The 17,554-nt window shown below is 61.2% G+C and overlaps 2 protein-coding genes across 2 annotated transcripts; both read left to right on the top strand.

Moving 5' to 3' along the window:
* Positions 1-5,511: 5,511 nt before the first annotated feature.
* CARNS1 (carnosine synthase 1) lies at positions 5,512-10,691 on the top strand. The gene is made up of 6 exons (XM_081241411.1): positions 5,512-6,009; positions 6,241-6,415; positions 6,501-6,586; positions 7,285-7,516; positions 7,610-7,890; positions 8,527-10,691. The coding sequence occupies exons 1-6, from the start codon at positions 5,527-5,529 to the stop codon at positions 9,751-9,753; spliced, it is 2,484 nt and encodes an 827-aa protein (XP_081097537.1). The 5' UTR covers positions 5,512-5,526; the 3' UTR covers positions 9,754-10,691.
* Positions 10,692-11,808: 1,117 nt separating this feature from the next.
* RPS6KB2 (ribosomal protein S6 kinase B2) lies at positions 11,809-17,451 on the top strand. The gene is made up of 15 exons (XM_081240601.1): positions 11,809-11,964; positions 12,323-12,363; positions 12,460-12,580; positions 12,927-12,995; positions 13,535-13,682; positions 14,753-14,810; positions 14,917-15,017; positions 15,096-15,186; positions 15,271-15,361; positions 15,479-15,586; positions 16,129-16,191; positions 16,336-16,413; positions 16,497-16,604; positions 16,704-16,816; positions 17,016-17,451. Exons 1-15 carry the CDS (start codon positions 11,887-11,889, stop codon positions 17,215-17,217), a joined length of 1,470 nt encoding a protein of 489 aa, XP_081096727.1. The 5' UTR covers positions 11,809-11,886; the 3' UTR covers positions 17,218-17,451.
* Positions 17,452-17,554: the final 103 nt, after the last annotated feature.

Below are 17,554 nucleotides of genomic sequence, written 5' to 3' on the forward strand. Positions count from 1 at the left end.
CAATGCAGGGACCTGGGTTCAATCCCTGGCTGGGGAAATAGATTCCGAATGCATGCTGCAACTAAGAGTCCACATGCTGCAACTAAAGATCCCACATGCCGCAACTGAACATCCCGCATGCCACAACTAAGGCAGTGCAGCCAACATAAATAAATAAGTAAAAAATTTTTTAAAGAGTTAAAAAAAAAAAGCAAAAAACAAGACAGCAGGCCCAAGGTGGAGTTGCTGATGCTAAGCCCATGTCACCAAACGGAGCTAACTTGATTACAGTTTCAGCTCTCCTGGAAATTGTATCTTAAACCAGTCAATCAGGTATTGCCTGACCAGCACTAGCAAGTTCATCTGCCTGATAGATGCCTGCTGTTGCCTAAAAGAAAGTGATCTTGCAATAACCAACCCATTTTTTTTGCCTAAGTATAACTTCGTGTCTGCTCCCTTCTGCCTATAAAAGTCTTGCATTTTACACAACTTCTTGTAGCTCCTTTCTGTCTGCTAGACGGGATGCTGCCCGATTCATGAACCGCTGGATAAAGCCGATAAGATCTTTAAAATTTACTCTGTTGGATTTGGGGTTTTAATATTTGTTAAGTGTCAGATCTCATGCTCTCTGTGACATCCATGCCCCAACCCTGCTCCCTCCCATGGATCTCCCTGGAGCTGAGGCTACCTCCTCAGCAAGGGGATGGATCTTCTTGGGTGGCCGCACCTCATTCCAGGAGCCGGGGCTGGCCACAGGGAGGAGTGGAGTGTGCATCTGGTGCTGGGGAGCCCAGAGCAGCCCTGGAAAGCTGTGTGGGGAACGTGGGCTGGGCTGGGGGGCCCCAGGCACGTCACTTCTCCTCTCTGAGCCCCTCCACGGGTAGACAAGGTGGTTTCTCACAGGCTGCTCTGTGTACGGTTGTAGAAAGGGGCCAAAGCAGCCACCTTTGCCTCCACAAGTGCTGCGGGGCCGTCAGTACCCTCCCCCAGCCCAGGAGGCTCTAGGGAACAGTCGGGGGTGTCCCTGGAGAGAGGGTCTGAGTTTGCGGGGTGAGGTGGGAGAATTGCAGCAATAGCCTACGTGTGCTGGGCTCAGGATGCTGTGATAATCTTCACCGCAGTCCTATGAGATGGTAACTAGACCCATTTATTTAAGTCAGGAGGAGAGGGAGGTTCAGTCAGACCAGGAAGGGGAGGTGCCCAGGCCCCACAGCTGGATCTAGGATGGGAATCCACCTAGTGCGACAACACTTGCGAGGGTATGAATCTCTGGGTGTGTTTCTTGGGGTGAATATGTGGCTGTGATCCAGGTCTCTTGAGGTGTGCTTTTGTGGGTGTTTGGATGGGTGCACCTGGGGGTAAGGATGTGCGTTTTGGGGAGATTGTGGGTATAACTATGGATGTCCAGCTGACCTGGGTGTTGATGGGCAGGGCAGATTGTGTAGACAAGCCCCTTCCTTTGCTGTGCTCAGACCCACTGGAACTCCCAGCCTGGCCACCCTCTTCCCTCTTGGCCCCCAGCAGGGCAGAGAGTATCCCAGGGAACTGGGACTGCCCTTGTGGGGGGCGTCTTACCTAGTGGCCATTACTCTGGATGGTCTGGGAGAGATGAGGAGGGGACCCCGCAGATATACAGGGACCCCTGTTCAAGAAGGTCTTTCTGGGAGTGCTTGCTGCCATACAGCACAGTGCTCCTTGGCAGACAGCTGCGGCCCGGGGTGCTGGGGAGCTCAGGACTCCATCCAAGGTCAGGGCTCCGGACTGTGTGCTCCAGCCGCTCTCCTGGCCACCCCAGCCCTGAGGGCGAGCCCTGGTACCAGTCTCTGCCGGCTCCAGCTTTCCCCTCCCCCTCTACCCTCTTTCCCTCTCTCTTCCATTATGGGTCTCTCTCTATTTATCCCCCTCTGTCCTCTGTCTTTTCTTTACCGCGGCCCCTAAGTCTGTGACCCTCTCTGACGATCGCTACCCGTTAGAACCTGGCCCTCTGTTCGACTTACTGTGTCTCCTGTCTGTCCCTCTGCCTGTCCCTCTGTTTGTCTCCCCCTGGCACCCCGGCGCCTTGCCTCTGGCAGGGTCGGGCCCGCCCACCCCCAGGACCCCAGGTTCAGGATGGGTGGCGGAGGTTTTGCCGGGTCCCCCGGCTGGAGGACGGTGGGGCCGGGCCACTTCGCCCCGCGCCGCCCCGCCTGGCACTGGGCATGCCCCGGGCGCTTCTATATAAAGCGGCGCCGCCTCGGCCGGGCGCTGTGCCGCCGCCGCCGAGTCACGCCGGGTCCGCGCCGCCCGCCGAGCCCGTCAGAGCCCCGCCGAGCCGCTGCCGCCCGCCAGGTACCCCGGCTGCTGCCCGCGCCCCGGGGAGAGCCAGGGAGGGGGCTGCGGGGCAGGGGCCGCGGGGACGGGACCTTGAGCGCCCGCGCCCCTCAGCGGGACCCGCGACACCGCCTGCTCACCCCTCCCAGAAGCGCGCGCATACACGCGCGGGGACCCGGCGCGCCCCCCGCTGGAAGGGCTGAGAGCCAGGACCCCCGGGCCCTGCCCCGCGCAGCTTGGGATGTGTGAGCTCGGGGTGCGGGCCCCATGGGGTCCGGGCGTCAGAAATCCCTCTGCTTCCTTGGGGTGGGGGTGGGGCAGCCTTGGACACCTCCTGGCTGGGACAGGAGAGCGGCGCGGTCGCGGCCACCTCTCTGCCCCAGAGTCTTAGGGGCTGGGCTCTGCGCTAGAGATCCGGCCGCCCTGACTCCCTCCTCTGTCTCTCTCTGTCAGTCTCTTCCATCAGTGTCCCAGCCTCTCCACCTGTGAGATGGTGAGTCTCCTCTGGTCCCTCCCCACCAAAGCCCAAGACCCTAATCAGAGGGAGGGCCCGGAGGGCGGCATTGGGCACGTAAAAGCCTAGCTCTGGGGCTGCCTGTGCGGACAGACCCGTGACCAGCTGCGCACACACCCCTTGACCGCCCACTCTGTGTGCCATGGGACAAGCAGCTGCCGTGTGCCAGGCACTGCCTCTCTCCCCCATCAGCTCTGGGAGGCGGGCACTCTTGGTCCCCTTTGGCATTCATTCAACCTGCAACTTATTATTACCATGCGCCCTGCCCCATTCTAAGTTTGGGAACATAGCAGTGAACCCATTCTGGGCTCTTAGGGGACTCAGCTCCTAAGAAAGGGCACCAAACCTCAGAATTTGGCACCGGCGAACCGGGATTCCAGGCCAGGTCTGAGGCCCAGAACTCTGCCCTCCCGGCTGCCTGCAGTTTGCTGTCTCGCAATGACCACGGTGATTCTCTAGGTCCAAGCTTCATCAGCACCCCGGTGGGGGGGGGACAGGGCAGGCACCAGGCACCCACAAGTCCCAAAGAAACCTCACGACTTGTCCAAGGAGGCCCAGCCTGTCTCCCGGAGGACAGGCCCACACCTGTGTCTGCACGTGTGTTCACAGTGAGATTCTGAGCAGCCTCATTTGGGAGTCAGCCAGCCTCAGAGAGGGGCAGGGTGTAAGATTTCATCTAAAGTGAGCATTTCCATGACTCAGAACATCTGAAAAGAAGGGCACCAGCTTCTTCCTTACTAATGCCTGGCCCAGGACTGGGCGTATGGTAGATTCTCCAGCCTACTTGGAGATGACCGTGGACCAGCTTCACCCACATATTTAGGTCTCAGCAGAACTCCACGATGGTACATGGGTCACTGAGGCCAGAGAGAAGAGAGCAGCCCAAGAGTGACTGCTTGGTTCATTCGTTCACTTATTCTTCAGTCATCAAACTTTGAGCAGCTACAGTGTGCCAGGGGCTGTTTTAGGTCCCAGGGCTGCCTCGATAAACAAAACCGGCAAAATACCTCTGCCCCTCTGAACCAAGCTGGGGCAGACCTGGGCGTGGGATGAGGGGGCAGTGGTCCAGCCAGCAGCGCATTGCTTTCTGCTCCCACCCGCTGGGGCACTGCACATACAGTTTACAAAGCACTCCCACTTACATGTTCCTGGTGACAGGCCTTCATCCCCCAACCCAACCCGTCCTCTTTTGTTCCTAGGACAGTGTCTGCCCAAGGTTAGGAGAGTGGGGGACTTATACCCTTGGGTGACTTAATATGCCCCTTGCCCACCCTGCCCAAGACCCACCACTTCTGCCTCCCCCAGCTGTCCCTGGATCCGCTGGGTCCTGAGTGTGACTCCCCCCTGGGCTCCAAGGACCTGGAAGAAGAGGAGGGCCCATGGGGTGGGGGCTCTGGCCTGCCACCCCCAGGCTGCTTCCATGGTTCCTGGCGCCATGACGTGGCCCTGGACTGCAAGGGCTCCCCCGAGGGGGCGGAGGCCCGGGCCTGGACTGTCTACTACTACAGTCTCCTACAGAGCTGTCTGCAGCAAGCTGGCCTTCCGGAGACCCAAGACCGCAGCCAGGTGCCCCGCACAGGTGCCCGAGGGCTCCACGGAGGGGGGCACCCCTGGGGGGAGAGGGCACCCCTAGGAGGAGGGAGGCACCCTCAGCCCAGCCTGCTTCCCATCTCTGTCAAGGTCGGCCCCTTCCCCTAGGCTCTGGCTTGGTCTGAAGCCAGGGAGACAAGGCCAGTCAACCTCCGGAAGACAGGCATTTCAAAGGGCATCTGGCACCAGTAAAGTCAGAGATCAAGGCTTCCCTCCCACCCCCAGAAAATCCAGCCCTGGGATTTGCAATCCATGTTCTGTGGAGCCAAAGCTTCTACAGAAGTGTCTTGGGAGCTGCTGTGGAGGCAGCTAGCAGCTGGGACCCAGGACTCCTCCTCTGCTTTATCTGTTTTATGTATCAGGCAGCCACAAAAGATTTTGTGTGGACAGAGGGCTTACAGCTAGAGTGCGTGAACATCACAGACTGGGCCCCATTGTACAGACTGGGAAACTGAGGTGCAGAGACTCCTTCCCCCACCGCACAGGGACCAAGGGTCACACAGAAAGTCAGTGGCAGAGCTCAGGCTAGAACCCACGTCTCCAGTCACCCAGCCTCCAGTGCCTTCTGGGCCAGCTGCAGAGGGAAGGGAGCTAGCCTCAGAGGGCAAGGTGGGCAGGCAGCTTCCCCTTTGCTCTCCAGCTTCCTCTGTCCCCTTTACTTTTCTCGTCTGATACCCAGGGAGGACCTGGGGGTCCAAGGGTGAGGGCAGGGCTATGGGGGTGGGGAAAGGTGGGCGGAAAGAGAGCAAGGGGAGCCCCTGGTGAGCTTGGCAATGTTCTCTTCCTCAAGGCTGTCCTGGGGCGGAGGTGACCTTGTGCATTCTGGGATCCCCCAGCACCTTTCTGTCTCTGCTGCTGGAGGGCGGGGTCCAGAGCCCGGGTGAGTGTGTGCCCAAGTTCCCCCACCCCCTCCTACAGAAAGAGCAGCCCTGCCCTGGCCCGGCCACATCCCAAAATACCCGCTAACCCTGGCAACTGCCTGCATTCCACCGGGCCAGCTGCCCTACTCCGAGTGGGGGTGGTTCTGGGAGCAGCTGCCCCCGACTACCCAGGGGCCCAGGTTGGAGGTGGAGGGCATGGGGGCATTAAGCCTTCCCTGGCCAGCAACCCTCCTCCCTCTGCCCACAGGAAACATGCTCCTTTGCCTGTCCCCTGCTTGGCTGACAAAGGTGCCAGCGCCAGGGCAGCCGGGCGAGGCAGCCCTGCTTGTCTCCAAGGCCGTGAGCTTCCACCCGGGGGGCCTGACGTTCCTGGACGATTTTGTCCCCCCTCGCCGCGCCACCTACTTCCTGGCGGGCCTGGGGCTGGGGCCTGGCCGGGGTCGAGAGGCAGCTGAGCTCGCTCGCGACCTGACCTGCCCCACAGGAGCCTCAGCCGAGCTGGCCCAGCTGCTGGAGGACCGGCTGCTGACGAGGCGATTGCTAGCTCGGCAGGGTGACGTGGCTGTACCAGCTACCCTGGCTTTCACCTACAAGCCGCCGGCACTGCTGAGGGGAGGGGATGCCAGCCCGAGACTACGGCTGGTGGAGCTGAATGGCAAAGAGGGCCAGGAGACACTGGTGAAGGAGGAAGTAGGGGCTTTTCTGCACTCTGAGGCCCTGGGTGATGCCCTGCAGGTAACAGGCTCTGCCCCCGAGGTTGTGCAGAGGCCAGCAGGAGGGGACTTGTGGAGGGTTACCGGGTCCTGCTGGGAAGCAGTCCCCAACTTTGAGCCCTACCGCTGCCCCATCTCTGTGGTAATCCCCTGCCTTCTTACCTCAGTTTACTCATTAGCTCCTGTGGTATGAGTGCCCCACCCTGCAGGTACGTGGGGTGGTGAGGAGGCCCCTTTTCCCTGCCTGTTGCAGGTAGCCGTGAAGCTCAGTGGCTGGCGCTGGAGGGGGCGGCAGGTGATGCGTCTGTATCCCCGAGCTGAGCTGGGCCCAGTGGTGGACACAGTGTTGGCACTGCTGGAGAAACTGGAGGAGGAGGAGAGTGTCCTTGTGGAGGCTGTATGCCCACCTGTCCGGCTGCCCCTCCCAGGTGAGAGCCACCTGCGCCAGCCAGAGGTGGAACTTGGCTCGGCCTCCTGGCTGCTCTGTGCTCAAGCCTCACCGTCCTCCCCCAGGCAGCCCCCCGCCTGGCCCTGAGCTGGCTCTGCGTATCTGTGCTGTGGTCTGTCGGACACAGGGTGACAAGCCCCTGCTAAGCAAGGTGAGCATGGCTCAGGTTCAGGTCATGCCCCTGCTACCACACCCCAGCCCAGTTCCACTGAGCTGATGAGGGCCCCTGGCAGAGAGAGGACAAAATCTTGGGGTGCGGGGGCAAAGGATTTTGGTTGCCTCTGGGAGGACTCCGTCTGACACTTTCCCTCTTCTCCAACCCTTCCTGTGCTCCTCCCACATCCGGAGCCCTACCTGGTACCCCATGCTGGGTACCAGGGCCCAGGGCTGAAACCTCTTCCCAGAGAGCTCTTCCCCACAGAAGAGGCTGACCCAGGGTCCCTGACAAACCTCCGGACCTGGAGCCCTTTAGGAGGGAGGCTTAGGGACCCTCCTAGGTACACAGCTCTTGGCCAAGCTGAGAGGGAGAGACTCAACCTTGCCCTCAGGGAGCTCTAGGGCTAAGCCCACCAGGGTGAAACAGGCTCCCAGGGCTGTAGGGACTAGGAACAAGCATGCTTAGAGCCCTTAGGGAGCAGAGACCCCAGCTGGGCCTGGTCCCCCAGGGGGACCAGATGAGCAGTGGCAGGGAAGGTGGTTTGTGCAGTGTAAGTCACATTGGAGGACAGGACTTGAATGTCCAGTGAGGGGTGTGGCCTGGATCGTGACATAGGGGGAGGTGTGCTGGGGCCAGGGATAGTCCCGGGCGGGCTCCTCCTGGACCAGCCCCCTGAGCCGCACCTTGCCCAGGTGGTGTGCAGCGTGGGCCGTGGGGACCGGCCTCTGCGGCATCAGAGCTCCTTGCCACGGACGCTGGAGGCGGCGCTGGCCCAGTGCGGCCTGGGTGAGGCCTCGCAGGTGGCAGTCGTGCGGCAGCGCGTCAAGGCGGCGGCCGAGGCCGCGCTAGCCGCCGTGCTGACCCTGGAGGCCGGCCTGAGCGCTGAGCAGCGCGGCGGGCGCCAGGTCCGCACTGACTTCCTCGGTGAGTGCGGGCCGCCCGGGACGGGGAGAGGAGGAGGGGGGCCCGAGGCCCGAAGGCGGCCCGCACTGAGCCCGCGCCCCGTGCCCGGTCCAGGGGTGGACTTCGCCCTGACGGTGGCCGGCCGCGCGCTGACCCCCGTGGCCCTGGAGCTGAACGGAGGCCTGTGTCTGGAGGCGTGCGGCGCGCTCGAAGGGCTGTGGGCCGCGCCGCGCCCGGGGCTGGCGGACGAGGAGGCGGCGGCCGCGCCGCTGGTGGAGACGATGCTGCGGCGCTCGGCGCGCTACCTCATGGAGGGGAAACAGCTGCTGCTGCTCGGCGCGGGCGGTTTCAGCAAGAAGTTCGTGTGGGAGGCGGCGCGCGACTACGGGATCAAGGTGGGCGGGGTGGGGCGGGGCGGGGCTCAAAGTTCCTGCCTGAGTGGTGGAGGCAGGGCCCGGAGCGGGGCCAGGGGCGGGGTTGGCCTTGGGGCGGGGTCTGAGCGGGGCGATCTAGCCGGGGGCCTGGAGCCCAAGCATAGGGGTGGGGCCTGTCGCCCCGTCCGGGTTAGGAGTCTCAACTTTTCCCCGCCCCTAGCTGAATTTTGTCCCTGCTAGGAGTAAAAGGCCACTAGGGACACCAGACCAGCAGTCCCAAGCCCTAACCCTGGTGGTTTCCCTACAAACCCTGGCCAGACTGATCCTGCCAGTGGGAAAGAGTCCACCAGCCCTCTCTGCCACCCCTCCCATCTAGATGACACCCCCTCCTCCTGCAGCCATCTTTCCTCTGGCTAAACCTTCCTGAGCTCCCAGCTTAAGCACTGCCTCCTCTAGGTTGCCTTCCCTACCCTCTTGGCTGGATTAGGTGTCCCACCTCTGTACCTTCTACTTAATCATCAACAAATATGTTTTGAGCGTGTAGCACTGGTGAAGCTGTCTCCCCTGAGAGCCAGGACCATGTTCTAGGCCCCATCCTATTGCCCAGCGCCCAGCACAAGCTGATCTCCGTGTGTTGCCGCCCTGTGGTTTCTGCAGCTGCACCTGGTGGAGTCGGACCCCAACCACTTTGCGTCCCAGCTGGTGCAGACCTTCATCCACTTCAATATAACAGACCACCAGAATGATGAGGAGAATGCACGGGTGCTGCTGGAGCTGGTGCAGGCACGCGGCCTGCAGCTAGACGGCTGCTTTTCCTACTGGGATGACTGCCTGGTGCTCACGGCCTTGCTCTGCCAGAAGCTGGGTCTGCCCTGCAACCCGCCAGCCGCCATGCACGTAGCTAAGCAGAAGAGCCGCACCCAGCTGCACTTGTTGTGCCGCCATGGCCCACCCTGGCCCGCACCCTCCCTCTATGCTGTGCCCTGCTGCCCACTGGAGAGCGAGGCCGACGTGGACAGGGCTGTCCGCCAGGTGCCCCTGCCAGGTGTCATGAAGCTGGAGTTTGGGGCGGGTGCAGTGGGTGTACGGCTGGTGGAGAACGCATCGCAGTGCCATGAGCACTTTTCCCGGATCGCCCGAGACCTGCAGGACGAGGCCGACTACCCCGGCATCGGGCTGGGCTGGAGCAATGCCATGCTGCTGATGGAGTTCATCGAGGGCACCGAACACGACGTGGATCTGGTGTTGTTTGGGGGGAGACTGCTGGCTGCCTTCGTCTCCGACAATGGCCCCACACGGCTGCCTGGCTTCACTGAGACAGCGGCCTGCATGCCCACTGGGCTGGCACCGGAGCAGGAGGCGCAGCTGGTGCAGGCAGCCTTCCGCTGTTGCCTGGGCTGCGGGCTGCTGGATGGGGTCTTCAACGTGGAGCTCAAGCTGACTAGGGCTGGTCCGCGGCTCATCGAGATCAACCCCCGCATGGGTGGCTTCTACCTGCGAGACTGGATCCTGGAGCTTTATGGTGTGGACCTGCTGCTCGCTGCTACTATGGTGGCCTGTGGCCTGCGGCCTGCCTTGCCTGCCCACCCACGCGCCCGTGGCCACCTGGTGGGTGTCATGTGCCTGGTGTCCCAGCACCTGCAGGCGCTGAGTTCCACCGCCAGCCGCGAGACCCTGCAGGCTCTTCACGACCAGGGCCTGCTGCGTCTCAATCTGCTGGAGGACACCCTGGTGCCTGGAGAATACGAGGAGCCCTACTGCAGTGTGGCCTGTGCTGGGTCCAGCCCGGCCGAGGCCCGTCTCCGCCTGTTGGGCCTCTGCCAGGGCCTGGGCATCGATGGGCCCCACTACCCCGTTGCCTACTTCTTGTCCCACTTCAAATAGTGCTGGGGCCAGAGGGCAGGGGCAAAGTGCTGGAGGGGACGCGGTGGTGCCCTCTGCTCCCTGGTGCTCTCCCTGCTTCTCTTCCCATGGCCCTGCCCCAACCGTTGGAGAGATCTGGTCCTCTCCAAGGCCCCAGGTCTGTTCCAGAGCGGCAGGGCTATTTTGACACCACGGCTTCCTGGACTTGAGGGGCCACAAAAGAAGTAGCTGGTGGGCTGCTTGCCCTCCCGAAGGCCCCAGTCCAGCCCATAGCTTCCCAAGACTCTAGTCATGGAGAAGCAACAGAAGTTGCACACACACACACACACACACACACACACCCTGCCCCCAGGTTAGTTCGAGTGGGCCCAAACCCAGCCTATCCTTCCCACCCCTCCACGTCTGTCTCTTCCTGCTGCCTACAGGAGAGAACCTGGCCTCCGGCTTTGGACAAATCCCAAGAAAACCTGAGACTAAATCCCTCGTCCTCCTACTCTCACCCCCTCATTTAACATATTCTAGATAGTTCTGGAGCCTGCTGACAATGTTTGGCAGCGCCCCACCTGCCTCATTTGGCCTGAGCAGTAGAAGCAGGTGACCTGGGGTCAGCAGTAACCATCTCCCCTCCAGGCAGACACTATTGCCCCATTCTACAGAAAAGGAAACAGGCTCAGAGAGGAAAGGCCACTGCCTCGATGTCATACCACAGTGGATGAAGAGTCGAGGGACAAGATGCAAGGTCCAGGTTTCTGCTTTTACTAAGTTGTACCTGCCCACTCAGCTTCCAGGCCCCACTCACCTCCTGTATGTGGCCCTGAGACATGTGAACACCCCTCCTGTGCACTATGCACCTTATCCACCAAGCTTTGGTGCTTTGGCCTCAGGCACACCTAACTTGCGTTGGCAGAGGAGACTCTACACTCCCTTCCTCATTCAGGGGAGGCTGCTTTAAGAACTCTGCCTCTGTGCCGCACAGGAGCTGTGGACAGCTCCATAAGCGTTCCTCTCCAAATAAAGTCTTATGGACTAGTGAAACGTCCAGAGTCTGGGATAGGTTCTTGCGACTTGGCCAACACTTCTCAAGCCCAGGTAGACAGGGGATGGGGAAGGGCGAGGGAGAGGTAGTTAGGGGATATCCATAGCGTCTAGAGCTAAGAATAAACCGCCACACTGACCAGGCCTCTGGGTTGACCTTTGGAGAGGGGCCTGCCGGGGGCACCTCCACCAGGACCCAAACCCGAGGGTGGAATTACAACGAGGGCCACACCCAACCAGATAACCCTCCTCCAGCCTGGAGACCCTGAATTCTGTCCATTTGAGCTCATATCTAGCCTCCCCTGTCCAACTGGAATGCACACCCAGACAGCTTCCAAATATCAGAACTCATCCAAGGCCTGGTCTGGCCCAGTTCACACTCTCAGAGTCCCATCCAACAAGAATCCATCCCCAAATCTAAACTCACGGACTAGGTTTGGTGTGTTCATTATTGTAGTGTCACCGAACACAAGTCCGTGTGTCTGACGCACAGCACAAGCCCATAATTAGGGGTGGATCAGTGAGACCCAAACCCTTTCCGACAGGAATCTGGCAACAAAGCCCAGCAGTGAGCTGAGCACGGAGCAGTAAATGCTGACTTGAGGGTCCTCGAGCGGGAGGCACGTTAGAGACCGTGATGCAGCAGCCGGCTCCCTCTCAGAGGCGAACAGAGAGATATACTCGACCCGCCTTTCGCCACCACCCAGACAACCTGGCAGCGTAGGGCTCCAACAGGGCTGGAAATTGCATTTACACTTACACCTGCATGCACTTCGACTCTGCCCCGTCCAAAGTCAAAGTCGCCCCAGAACCAAAATGCTCGGCTTCCAGGAGGCCCTTGTCCTGTGCCGCCCCGGAGGAAGCTGTGCTGGGAAGACTGAGGGGCCCGCGGAAGAAGGTTCGGCGGCCTTTAGCACCCCGGCACTCAGGAACTACCATTCCCGAGATGCCTTGTGACGGACGCCAAATTTTCTTGCCGCCGGCTCGCGGGAGGGGCAGCCTCTTGCGTCATCGGCGCGCGAGGCCGCCGTCGCGGAGTGATGACGTAAGGCCCGGGTCGGCCTGTCAGTCAGAGCGCTGCTAGGTAAGCGCCTGGGGGCCCTCGGGGCCGGCGCAGGCATGGCGGCGGTGTTTGACCTGGACCTGGAGACGGAGGAAGGCAGCGAGGGCGAGGGCGAGCCAGAGTTAAGCCCCGCGGTGAGTGGTCCGCCCGGGCGCGGCTCGATCCCGGCTCGATCCCATCATCCAGGCGGTGGGATCGCTCGTGCGCCCGCCCCCCCCCCGCCCCCAGTGTGGGCTCTTCTCCTGCAGACCCCGGTCTGTCCAAGATCCCAGCCACTATTAGGCTCTGACCCTACCTTCACCCCCACCTGTCTTGCAGGCTCCCAGCCCTTCCCCTGCGTCTCCCTTTCCTGCCCTCGCCTCTCCTCCCCAGTCCTGGTCCATCGCCTGCCAGCTCCCATTCCTCACCCTCTCCACGCCTGGGCCAAGCAGTCCAGCTTGTGGGGAGGGAGCCTGGCACCTCCCTTGGCTCTTACCCCTCGGTTTCTCACAGGACGTGTGTCCCCTTGCCGAGTTGAGGGCGGCTGGCCTGGAGTGAGTGAGGGTCGTGTTGGGGGAGGAGGGAATGGGCTGGGGAAGGGCACCTGAGGAGCACTGGAGCTTGAGCCCGTTAACTTCTTGTGTCCACAGGCCTGTGGGACACTATGAAGAGGTGGAGCTGACTGAGAGCAGTGTGAACCCGGGCCCTGAGCGCATCGGGCCCCACTGCTTCGAGCTGCTGCGTGTGCTGGGCAAGGGGAACTATGGCAAGGTACTGGCCCTCCTCCTTCCTCACTGGCCTCACAGGCTTAGTCTTGCTGCACCAAAGGGTCTCAAAACAAATTAGACTTATAGAGACTTCTGTGGCGATCCAGTGCTTCCAATGCTGGGGGCGGGGATTCGATCCCTGGTCCGGGAACTAAGATCACACATGCCGGCAGCCAAAAAGTTAAAAGAAAAAAAAGTTTGACTTGTAAATCCTCTTAGAATCGGACTTGAAATCTTTACCGCCCCACTCTTGGGTGGGCCTCTTGGTCCCAGTGCCAGAGCTTCAGGGTAGGGCTTTTTGAAGATAGGATATGGAGAGGGAGGTTGATCCTGTCTCCCCTGTCCTGCAGGTGTTCCAGGTGCGAAAGGTGCAGGGCACCAATGTGGGCAGAATATATGCCATGAAAGTCCTGAGGAAGGTGAGTCATTCATTCAGCCGACAGAGCCTCACCCAGTGGCTGCCATTCCCAATGTACTACAGCGGCCTTTGGGAGACAGCAGTGAACGTGGTGGAGGAGATGGTCTCTATCTTGGGCACTTGCTTGTTTATTGTCAGCAGCAATTATATTGTTTTGCAGTATATTCTCAACCATGGGCAGTATTGCCTCCCAGGCAACGTCTGGCAATGTTGGCAATGTCGGTGTACATTTCTGAGTCATGACTAGAGAGGGGCTGCCACAGGCATCCAGTGGGTCGAGCCCAGGGATTCTGCTAAAGGTCTTACAATGCAAAAGACAGCCCCCCACAGCAAAGAATTATCTGCCCCAAATGTCATGAGTGCGGAGGTTGAGAAACATGGTACTACTAGAATAAACCAGTCCCTGGAAAGGATGGTTGCTGATAGCTGCAGAATTATGGAGAAATACAATGGGGTGATAGAGAATGGCTGAAGGGTAATGGCTGGAGGGACTGAGGGAGTCCTGGGGGCCCAGCTTCTAACCGATCCCTGCCTCTGCAGGCCAAAATTGTGCGCAACGCCAAGGACACGGCACACACGCGGGCTGAGCGGAACATTCTAGAGTCAGTGAAGCACCCCTTCATTGTGGAACTGGCCTATGCCTTCCAGACTGGTGGCAAACTCTACCTCATCCTGGAGTGCCTCAGTGGTATGAGTGCGGGCCCATCGGGGTGTGGGCAAGGCCAGGGAACCAGCACAGGGAGCTCTGGGGGGAGCTGGGAGAGACGTGGTATGTAGAATGGCCAGGGGGGCCCCACCTCATCCATCCCTCTGTCCGTTCATTCATTCATCCATTCATTCATTCATTCATTCAGCAAACGTCTGTCCAGTGCCTCTTGTATCCCTCACCGGTGTTGGGGGTGGATGGGAATGGTGGGAGTTTGTATAGATGTCCAGAGGGTTGTTTTGTCCATTTCTAGTAGCCCTTCACGTCCTGGTCCTCTCTCCTGTGTGCCCTGCATCCAGTCAGATCCCAATCCAGAAGGTTCATTCTCTGCAGTGTCCTCTATCCTCTCTACTCTCTTGGGCGGAGGGGAGGCGTCACAGTTGTTTCTTAACTGGCCTCAAAGCCTCCAGCTCACCCTCTTCCTAGTGTCTCCTCCACCAACTTCCAGGGTCATCGTCTCAGAGCACGGGATTGCCCCCAACACTCCTACTCAGAATTCCATGGCTCCCTGCAACTGCCCGGATCAAGCCTGGCCTCCTTGGCCTGGTGTCCCCTGCCCGCCATGAAGCGATCCGGGCCTGCTTTTCCTACTGACCCCATCTGTCCCGATGAGCCCTGGGAGCTTCATTTCCTGCACTCCATCTCTGCACCCCCTTTAAGTCTCACCGCCGCCAGGGACTTTCTCTGTCCCCTCACGCTGGGGTTAACTGTGTCCTCCTGTCTCCTCTGTGAGGTTTTTGGTGGGCTCTCAGGGCCGCTGCCCCAGTCTGGCACTGGAGCAGCTGTGTGCGTGTCTGTCTCCCCCGTAGACTGAGCGTCCTGCGGGCAGTGGCTGGGGCTCTTCATCTCTGTCCCCAGCTTCACCCAGCACAGGGCCAGGCACCGAGTAGGCGTCGGTAGACGTTTGCTGAATTGAATTGAGTCCCCACGGCAGCTCTGGGAGGCAGGTAGGGCGGGAATTACGAGCCCCACTCTCCCCAAGAAGAAACCAAGGCTCGGCGAGCAGAGGACCTTGGTCCCAGCACACAGCTGCTGACATGTTTGTGTCGCAGGCGGCGAGCTCTTCACACATCTGGAGCGAGAGGGCATCTTTCTGGAAGACACGGCTTGGTGGGTGTTACCTCCAGCCTCTCTCCTGAGGGGGTCCAGGGACCCCTCCCCACCAGGGCCTGGCTGCACACCCCCACCTTGCCTTCACCCTGTCCTGTCTCTGCAGTTTCTACCTGTCAGAGATCACACTGGCCCTGGGCCATCTCCACTCCCAAGGCATCATCTACCGGGATCTCAAACCTGAGAACATCATGCTCAACAGCCAGGGTGCGCATGTGTGGGGAGGGCTGAGCCCTGTGGGGTGGCCTGGGGTCCTGACCGACCCGCCCTAACATTCTTCCTCAGGTCACATCAAACTGACGGACTTCGGCCTCTGCAAGGAGTCGATTCATGAGGGTGCCGTCACCCACACCTTCTGCGGCACCATCGAGTACATGTAAGCGGCAGCCGGCTGGGCCCAGGGGTCGGGAGGACAGCCAGGCAGGGCTCGGCCTGACTGATGGTTCCACCTGGCCCCCAGGGCCCCTGAGATTCTGGTGCGCAGTGGCCACAACCGGGCGGTGGACTGGTGGAGCTTGGGGGCCCTGATGTACGACATGCTCACTGGATCGGCAAGTCCAGCCTCCTCGGGAGGGTGGGTGTGGGGGCGGGAGGAGGGCCCCCTCCCGGGGCGGGGGCGGGCCCGGTGGGAGGCCCGCAAGGCTCCTCTCATCCTCTGCCTTCTCCAGCCACCCTTCACTGCAGAGAACCGGAAGAAAACCATGGACAAGATCATCAGAGGGAAGCTGGAGCTGCCCCCCTACCTCACCCCAGATGCCCGGGACCTCGTCAAAAAGGTGGGCTCCCTCTTGCCCTTGGTCCGGCCCCCGTCTCTTCTCCCAGGCCCTGCATGGGCTCCTGAGTCTCCCTGGGCCAGGGTTGCTGGAGCTCCCCACTCCCCTTCCCCCACCTGTGCGACATGCCTTTGGGATGAGGAGCCCTGGCTGTGAGGTGTGAGATGTCAGCTCTGACGCAGACTGGCTGCCGACCTTGGACAGACCCCTAGTCGAGTCCTAATCAGCGAGCCTGCACCATGCACTAGCTGCTCTCCTCAAAGAGTCGATCACTGGGGACCACAGTGGGAGGCTAGGCACCCCGTCCAGGTTGTGAGCTGGATCCCCACAAATGTGCCCTGGGGTGATGCCAGCAAAGGCTTTGTGGAGAAGGGGCCATGGGACCAACCCTTGGAAATCCTGAGGGTGTCAGTAGGTGGAGACCACACTCCAGGGCCCCCACCGCAAGCCACGACCCCTTGCTCACCTTTCCCCACCCCCTGGGGCCACTCGGAAACAATCGGTACCTCTGCCCGAGACCCTCACCCCCTGCCCTTGTCCTGCAGTTTCTGAAGCGGAATCCCAGCCAACGTATGGGGGGTGGCCCCGGGGACGCTGCTGATGTGCAGGTGGGTCTGGGCCCATTACGAGGGGGCAGGGCTGAGCCCCCAAGGGTGTCTGGGTACAGGGGGCAGGGCCCTAGAGCAGAGGGTGTTTCTGAGGGAGCCACGGAGGGTGAAACGTTGGCACGTTTGGGGGCACTCTGCCCACAGAGGCACCCCTTCTTCCGGCACGTTAATTGGGATGACCTCCTGGCCCGCCGCGTGGACCCCCCTTACCGGCCCTCCCTGGTGAGTGGAGGTCCCACTGGCCTGGGGGAGGGTGGAGGCCCCTGTCCTGGACACCCCTGACTCTCCCACCGGGGTGCCCACAGCAGTCGGAGGAGGACGTGAGCCAGTTTGACTCCCACTTCACGAGGCAGACGCCGGTGGACAGTCCAGATGACACGGCCCTCAGTGAGAGCGCCAACCAGGCCTTCCTGGTGAGGTCTGGGGGCCTGAGGGTTACGGGGACACGGGCAGGGGTGTGGCCAAGGAGTGGTGGACCCTGAGCATCGCCTGGCCCCGCCTCTGCCCCCTAGGGCTTCACGTACGTGGCGCCCTCTGTCCTGGACAGCATCAAGGAGGGCTTCTCCTTCCAGCCCAAGCTGCGCTCCCCCAGGCGCCTCAACAGCAGCCCCAGGACCCCCATCAGGTACCGCGGGGCGGGGGCCGTTCTAGCTTTGGCTCTGCCGTCAACCCCAGGGCTGCCTTGGCCGTCTCGGAACCAGCCTCAGCCTCTGTTTCTCCGTCTACCATGGGGACTTCTATGGCAGGGGCCGCCTGGGTGGGCACTTGACTGCATCCTGGCCCCGTGCCAGTAAATGCTGACTCTGCCTCGGTTTCCTCTGCAGCCCCCTGAAGTTCTCGCCCTTTGAGGGATTCCGGCCCAGCCCCGGCCCACCGGAGCCCCTGGAGCCCCCCCTACCCCCTCTCCTGCTGCCGCCGCGGCCGCCACGGCCGCCACCGCCGCCCTCGAGCACTGCCCCCCTCCCCATCCGACCCCCCTCAGGGACCAAGAAGTCCAAGAAAGGCCGTGGGCGCCCCAGGCGCTAAGAGGGTGGGTGGAGATGAGGGCAGTGGGACCCCGGGCCAGTTCCAGAGACCTAGGGCTGTGCCTAGGGGTACAGGAGCGAGTGTGCGTGAGTGTGTCTCTGCTGGGGGTGGCCGTACCCCTGAATCATGAACACGAAGGACTGCAGACGACGGCTGCCAGTCGAGGGGGGCTGCCCCCCTCACCTCCCGCAGTTGAACTGTGCCCTTGGATTATTAAAGTATTCAATCATGGCACTGACCTGGCTTCTCCTTTGGACTTCTGGGGCAGGGGCGGGTGGGGTCGTGCCGGGAGGAGTCCCTGCTAAGGGATGGGAGGGGCCGTGATAGGACCACAGAA

The sequence above is a fragment of the Mesoplodon bidens genome (genome assembly GCF_964165515.1).
Source record: "Mesoplodon bidens genome assembly, chromosome: 7".
Lineage (NCBI taxonomy): Eukaryota > Metazoa > Chordata > Mammalia > Artiodactyla > Ziphiidae > Mesoplodon > Mesoplodon bidens.

Excerpts from the sequence above, each read along its gene's own strand:
- CARNS1 (XM_081241411.1), top strand. The coding sequence starts at position 5,527 with ATGCTCCTTTGCCTGTCCCCTGCTTGGCTGACAAAGGTGCCAGCGCCA. Across the intron at positions 6,010-6,240 it reads CCCTGGGTGATGCCCTGCAG|GTAGCCGTGAAGCTCAGTGG; the intron begins GTAACAGGCTCT and ends TGCCTGTTGCAG. Across the intron at positions 7,517-7,609 it reads GGTCCGCACTGACTTCCTCG|GGGTGGACTTCGCCCTGACG; the intron begins GTGAGTGCGGGC and ends TGCCCGGTCCAG.
- RPS6KB2 (XM_081240601.1), top strand. The coding sequence starts at position 11,887 with ATGGCGGCGGTGTTTGACCTGGACCTGGAGACGGAGGAAGGCAGCGAG. Across the intron at positions 12,581-12,926 it reads GCAAGGGGAACTATGGCAAG|GTGTTCCAGGTGCGAAAGGT; the intron begins GTACTGGCCCTC and ends CCTGTCCTGCAG. Across the intron at positions 15,018-15,095 it reads CATCATGCTCAACAGCCAGG|GTCACATCAAACTGACGGAC; the intron begins GTGCGCATGTGT and ends ATTCTTCCTCAG.